Source organism: Aethalodelphis obliquidens, unplaced genomic scaffold (genome assembly GCF_003676395.1).
Source record: "Aethalodelphis obliquidens isolate GAN/ISIS:26980383/991018 unplaced genomic scaffold, ASM367639v1 scaffold73, whole genome shotgun sequence".
NCBI classification, from domain to species: domain Eukaryota; kingdom Metazoa; phylum Chordata; class Mammalia; order Artiodactyla; family Delphinidae; genus Aethalodelphis; species Aethalodelphis obliquidens.
In genome coordinates, this window is record NW_020838017.1 from 2,530,636 (window position 1) to 2,537,673 (window position 7,038).

The 7,038-nt window shown below is 45.0% G+C and overlaps 1 protein-coding gene across 3 annotated transcripts in view; it reads left to right on the plus strand.

The window, feature by feature from the left end:
* The window catches only part of CHRM3 (cholinergic receptor muscarinic 3), a 194,179-nt gene extending 187,346 nt beyond the window's left edge, over positions 1–6,833 (plus strand). For all 3 annotated transcript variants that reach the window (XM_027091817.1, XM_027091818.1, XM_027091819.1), the window contains one exon: positions 4,562–6,833. In XM_027091817.1, the coding sequence (XP_026947618.1) occupies positions 4,581–6,353 (1,773 nt within the window). In that variant the 5' untranslated portion in view covers positions 4,562–4,580 and the 3' untranslated portion in view covers positions 6,354–6,833. The remainder of the gene's footprint in view (positions 1–4,561) is intronic.
* Positions 6,834–7,038: the final 205 nt, after the last annotated feature.

Consider the following 7,038-nt stretch of genomic DNA (forward strand, 5'->3'; position numbering starts at 1 on the left):
GTAGCAACTGCTATGCCTAGGCAGTGCTGATGTAAGTGCTTTTCCAAGCAGCCTTCATTTTTGTCGTCAAACTGAATAAAACATATGAAAGGCGGCAACCAAGGGAGGCAGCACGATGCATCCACTTTTTGAAAACAAGCTTTGTCCTTTTTAAATGGAATTCTGTTCCAGTTTTGGCTTCTGGGATGTTCTGTTTTGCACCAGGAGTGACTGCACCATATTAGGGCACATCTGTCCTCCCTGCGGCTTGAAATGAATAACACGAGCTGAGTTCACAAAGTTTGATTCTGCCTGTGCGCGTCTGAAAAGGTTGGATGCCCTTTAAAGACATGTTTGATTGCCGAGCGTGTGTTGACCCTGTTTGATATCCTTCACGGACTGCATGACTGAACTAAGCTGAAGTTTCCCCATCACCAGCCTGGGGAAACGGGCGGCTCTTTGGCGCCTGCTGGAGAGGTTGTTCTCCGAGTCCGCTCTGCCACCTAGTGGTCGGAGGTGGCATTTCCTGTGCCCGACCAAGCTAGTTTCGGGAAAAGTCATTTTAGCTGTTGAATACTGTGATGAATTATGACAGAAAACAGAGACACTCTTAGCAAAGAACGCAGTCCAAGAGAGACCCGAAACAAGCCCTGCAACATGATGCATACCAGATTTCGAATATGGAAGAAGCACTAAATAATTGGTCTTAGAAAAAAGCATGATTGTGAATTGCAAGATATTTTTCCTTTTTTTCCCTGAACCTTCATGATTAAAATAATAATAATAATAGAGGTAGAATTGATTTAGACAAAGCCTTCAGATTTATATTGGCCTTTTAGGACTCTCTAAGAACTTTCACATGTATTTTCATATCAGATATTTAAACATTTTTTTAAGTTATCTATGTATTTTACAGATTTATAATCCCAGAAAAATTTTATTCCATAACTAGAGGGAAGGGAGTTAATTTCTCACAAGTGTCCTTCGCTTTCCTCTAAACTTAGTACTCTCAAATTGTTCTTTCATATTTTCTCCTTCACTTTCTCCTTTTAAATTTTAAAAAGATGTCAAACTATCAACTGCAGTGGTTTTCAGACATTGTTGAATGTGACCCACAGTACAAAATACACTTTACATCATGACTATATATTGAATGTGTGGGTGTGTGTGTGCACATGCGCTAATCAGAACTTTTATGAAACAGTACTGTTATCGTTATGTGGTTCGTGTTCTGCTGTGTCCCATTCAATTCTGTTTATTTCCTTTTCTTTTTTATTCTCATGCTGGCCCACTAATTGGCTCCTGACTTACATTTTGAAAAACTAAGTGAATCAATTCTGTTTGTGCTGCTAGATGGAATGAAGTGAAAACGGTCTGGAAATCTATATATACTCAGAGATGAAATCAAGAACCATCCTATATGTACAGAGTTGTAATTAACCCACATGGAAGGATGACCCTCCTCCCAGAATCCAGGAGGGCTCTGGAAGGTGCTTGTCTCGCCCACCGGCAGGATCATGTTCAGTTTTGAGCTCCTTGCCTGGGGGCTGGGCCTGCACCACTTCAGTAGCAACGCCCTGAATGTCCCAGGGACCCCACAGCCCCCAGCTCCCAGCCTGGACAGGAACCTGCTGTAAATCCCAGAGCGGATCTAGAGCCACCCCCCGCCCCCTTCTGCTCCTATGTGACAACCCCATTTGCCCTTATGCAGGCTGCATTCCTAGAACTCCTGCCTGGGACCACTTACAAAGTACTAAGGTCAGCAGGCTTACAGGCCTCTCTGTTCCCACCACCTGTTTCTTCCTGAGCATTAAAAAGCAATGTTTCCCTTAGCTCTCCTCACCAACATAAGTCAATTCAATGAGCACTAACCATGAACTCCCTTGACTCAAAATATACCAACTGTACAGCATAGAGGCTGTTGAGTCAGGATGAGGAAAAGAGCATGGAGCATAGACGTGACGTCCCTTTCTCGGAAAAAGCACCTTAAACAGAATACATTTAGTCCAGGTTTATCGTTGTTTCATCTCGGTCTCAACTAGAACCCCTGATTCTTAGGAAGTCACATATTACTCATGAAAGGATAGCTGTACAGGAAGAAAGGCGTTGGGTGACTATCATGTCTAATAAGAACTTTTAGATATTCTGTGTTGAAGTCCTTATGAACTTTTGATCAGGTCCTTCTGATGTCATACTGTGTACTAACAAGACATCAATTGTCAAGCCTCCAGAATGGGAAGATCCTTTTTATGAGATGAATATGGCACAGTGGCATGGAGCCCAGAGAAAAGGTGATGGAAAATGTCTCAGGTACAGGGACCTGAGTGAAGGTTGGGGGAGGGAGATCTTTCTTATTTGCCTAATGTTTAGGCCACTGCACCATCCCTTAATGCTCAAAGATCAATGTGTTTGCAGCTCAAAAGACTTTATCTCAAAGCTCTGTCTCTACTCGAGTATTTAAAGACCAATTGACTGTATATACCTGGATTTATTTCTGGTTACATTAGTCTCTATTTAGGCCAGGAAAGACATATCTTGTTTTATTGCACTTAGCTTTACTGCTTTTCACAGATAATTGCATTTTTAACAAATTGAAAGTTTGTAGCAACCCTGCATCAAGCAAGTCTATCAGTGCCGTTTTTCCAACAGCATTATTTTTTAATTAAAGTATGTACATTGTTTTTTCTGGCATAGTGCTAATGCACGCAGTATCTGAAACTTTTAAGTGATATTAGATAGTGAATTAGTGTTGAATTATAAAAGGAACAATGGCTACTGGTAAGTATGCCAAAGATTTCAGGTCAAAGATCACCTAACAATTTGTGGTTCACAGGTTTTCTGATATGAGTCAAGATACCCCTAGACACCAGAAACACCAGGACAGGTATTTAATCAACCCATTATAGAAAGCTGGTCCTAAGTGTAGGTGTCTTTCCTCAATTCTGGTTTCTTTTATATTCTGTATTCCAACAAAGCATGATTGGACTGGAATATTGTATAACGTGTATTGCCCTCACGATTCACAGAAATGAACTGAAAGAGAGAATTGATCTCCAGCTTATTTCCAAAATTCCTACTTATATTCTTCACTATTATCGGTCAACTGGGCAAAATAAGTTGATATTAAGTTGTACAAACATAATGTGTTATTTGCAGTGAACAATGTGACATTTCCTTAAAAACTACGTGCTTTTTAAAATTATGTTATCCATGTCCTGTATCTCATCTAAGGTGTGAGTCCTTGGAAGGCAGAGTCTTGACTTACTGAGTTCAGCGGCACCAATCTTAATGACCTAAAGCTAGTAGTGGTTCAGTGAGAAGTGCTGATGTAGCTGATGACAGTTATGTTAATAAGGACCCTTTCAGGTGCAGATGACAGTAACCTTTCTCAGGTAGCCCAGGCAGCAAAGGAAATGGTTGGCTTACATAACTGGCAAGTTCAAAGAGGCAGAGTTGACTTCAGGAATGGCTAGATCTAGGTTTGAGAGGCCATGATGATCATGCTGTCTCTAGTCTCCCACATTCCCTCCCATCTCTCTCCTTCCCCCATATCTCTTGCTTGCTTGAAGCAAGCAAACACAGATTTTTCCATGTGGGTATAAATAGAGTCACCAGCACCCAGACATCCCAAGGAACAGAGAATTACCCTCTCTCTTTCCAACATCCATGTCAATTCCCCATATTTACTCTTACTGCTCCTCTTTTTTTTTTTTTTTTGCGGTACGCGGGCCTGTCACTGTTGTGGCCTCTCCCGTTGCCGAGCACAGGCTCCGGATGCGCAGGCTCAGCGGCCATGGCCCACGGGCCCAGCCGCTCCGCGGCATGTGGGATCTTCCCGGACCGGGACACGAACCCGCGTCCCCTGCATCGGCAGGCGGACTCTCAACCACTGCGCCACCAGGGGAGCCCAATACATTACTTTTTCTAACTGTGTGTTAAAGAGATAATATAATGAAAAGTGATTTATGCGTATTTCCCCCCTTGCTCCAGGTTGCTGTTGCTTATTCCAGTGAGGCTTACATGGCTGGAATTGCCTTCAAGTTGCTTACGTTTGAAGCCTGGGTTAGGAAAATGCCCAGGTGGATAAAATGCAAATGAATAAGATCAATGTCTCACGTAGTGTGATGATAAAGCTATGTTGGATGAGTATCATATATGCAGCTACTATTTTTCCCGTACTTTTCAAAGAGAGAGAAGGAAGGAAGATCTTGTTTGATGACAACATCACGCGGAAGTATACGTGGTCTGTATTTAGAAAGGTGGAAGTTGTGGCCATAAAGCACAATGTTCAGTGCACGTCACCAGCTGATCGTGCTACCTACCTTGAACCCATCGATCTCTGCCTGCCCTGTGCTGTTCACCTTTATTTAATTTATCTATTTTTATCGAAATAAAGTTGACAACTCCTCAGCTTTAAAATAAGGGGATGAACTGATGTGCTGGACTCTCCCAGGTTCGCCTGTAATATAGGTCCTATTATCCAGTAATAGGAGGAGTGCTACTTTGAAAGGATGCAATGCAAAGAACAAATCAGATGAAGGCAGAAATGGTCCTGACTCCATCTTTTCTCTTTTCTCCCCAGACTATGTCAGAGAGTCACCATGACCTTGCACAATAACAATACAACCTCACCTTTGTTTCCGAACATCAGCTCTTCCTGGATTCACGGCCCTTCCGATGCAGGGCTGCCCCCAGGAACGGTTACTCATTTTGGCAGCTACAACATTTCTCGGGCAGCTGGGAATTCCTCCTCTCCAAATGGCACCACCAGTGACCCTCTGGGAGGTCATACCATCTGGCAGGTGGTCTTCATTGCATTCTTAACGGGCGTCCTGGCCTTGGTGACCATCATCGGCAACATCCTGGTGATAGTGGCATTCAAGGTCAACAAGCAACTGAAGACCGTCAACAACTACTTCCTCTTAAGTCTGGCCTGTGCCGACCTGATTATTGGGGTCATTTCAATGAATCTGTTTACTACCTACATCATCATGAACCGATGGGCTTTAGGGAACTTGGCCTGTGACCTCTGGCTTTCCATTGACTACGTGGCTAGCAATGCCTCCGTCATGAATCTTCTGGTCATTAGCTTTGACAGGTACTTTTCCATCACGAGGCCGCTCACGTACCGAGCCAAACGAACAACAAAGCGGGCTGGTGTGATGATAGGTCTGGCTTGGGTCATCTCCTTCATCCTTTGGGCTCCTGCCATCTTGTTCTGGCAATACTTTGTTGGGAAGAGAACTGTGCCTCCAGGGGAGTGTTTCATCCAGTTCCTCAGTGAGCCCACCATCACCTTCGGCACGGCCATCGCTGCCTTTTATATGCCTGTCACCATCATGACTATTTTATACTGGAGGATCTATAAGGAAACTGAAAAACGTACCAAAGAGCTTGCTGGGCTGCAGGCCTCTGGGACAGAGGCAGAGGCAGAGAACTTTGTCCATCCCACAGGTAGTTCTCGAAGCTGCAGCAGCTATGAGCTTCAACAGCAAAGCATGAAACGCTCAGCCAGGAGGAAGTACGGACGCTGCCACTTCTGGTTCACAACGAAGAGCTGGAAGCCCAGTGCCGAGCAGATTGACCAAGACCACAGCAGCAGCGACAGCTGGAATAACAACGACGCTGCTGCCTCCCTGGAAAATTCCGCTTCCTCCGACGAGGAGGACATGGGCTCGGAGACAAGAGCCATCTACTCCATCGTGCTCAAGCTTCCGGGTCACAGCACCATCCTCAGCTCCACCAAGTTACCCTCGTCAGACAACCTGCAGGTGCCGGAGGAGGAGCTGGGGGCAGTGGACTTAGAGACGAAAGCCAGCAAACTCCAGGCCCAAAAGAGCATGGACGACGGAGGCAGTTTTCAGAAAAGCTTCTCCAAGCTTCCCATCCAGTTGGAGTCAGCCGTGGACACGGCCAAGGCCTCTGATGTCAACTCCTCGGTGGGCAAGACCACGGCCACTCTGCCTCTGTCCTTTAAGGAAGCTACTCTGGCCAAGAGGTTTGCTCTGAAGACCAGAAGCCAGATCACCAAGCGGAAACGGATGTCCCTCATCAAGGAGAAGAAGGCAGCCCAGACCCTCAGCGCCATCTTGCTTGCCTTCATTATCACCTGGACCCCCTACAACATTATGGTTCTGGTGAACACCTTTTGTGACAGCTGCATCCCCAAAACCTATTGGAATCTGGGCTATTGGCTGTGCTACATCAACAGCACCGTGAACCCCGTGTGCTATGCCCTGTGCAACAAAACATTCAGAACCACTTTCAAGATGCTGCTGTTGTGCCAGTGTGACAAAAGGAAGAGGCGCAAGCAGCAGTACCAGCAAAGACAGTCAGTCATTTTCCACAAACGGGCGCCCGAGCAGGCCTTGTAGGATGAGGTGTGTTGTCAGTAGCAGTCACCAAACGCACACGTCAACCCACAGACCTTAGGAGGGAGTGAGGCGAGGGTGGGGGTGATTTCTGGCGCTGATAAAAAAATGTCTTTATCACCCAGATGTGAAAGAAGCTGCCTGTTTACCGATCCATTGAATAAATCCATTTTCATATCAAAAGTCAAATACCAATTCAGCCAAAAATAAATAAATAAGCCTATTACTGGATATGAAGAAATTTATTCTGAAATAGACTTTGTTTTTTCTTAAAGAGAAAGAAATAATTGTTTCATAGCAATTATATACCCAAATTGGTCTGCCTGGGCCTTTTCATTCCCATTAGCTCTGGAATCTCGGTGAGGATAACTAGCGGGCCCAGTTGCCCTGTTCTCCCCAAGGGTCCCCAAAGTGTCGATCCACATCCCACGTGGAACGCGTCAGGCTGGTGAATCCGTGGTTCTGAAATTCTTTCGTACGTTGCAAAGCCTCACCTTCTCGTCCCTGTAGAGCTCCCCGTCTTCTCATTGGTGTGTCGTTGAACTCTATTTGTGGACTTGATTCTTGATTCTTGCAGAGTACTGTTTTGTGCAGTTCAAGTTTCGTACAAATAAAAGATGCATAAGTGTATATGTATATATGTGTGTGTGTGTGTGTGTATGTGTGTGAATTCCACGCACACACACAC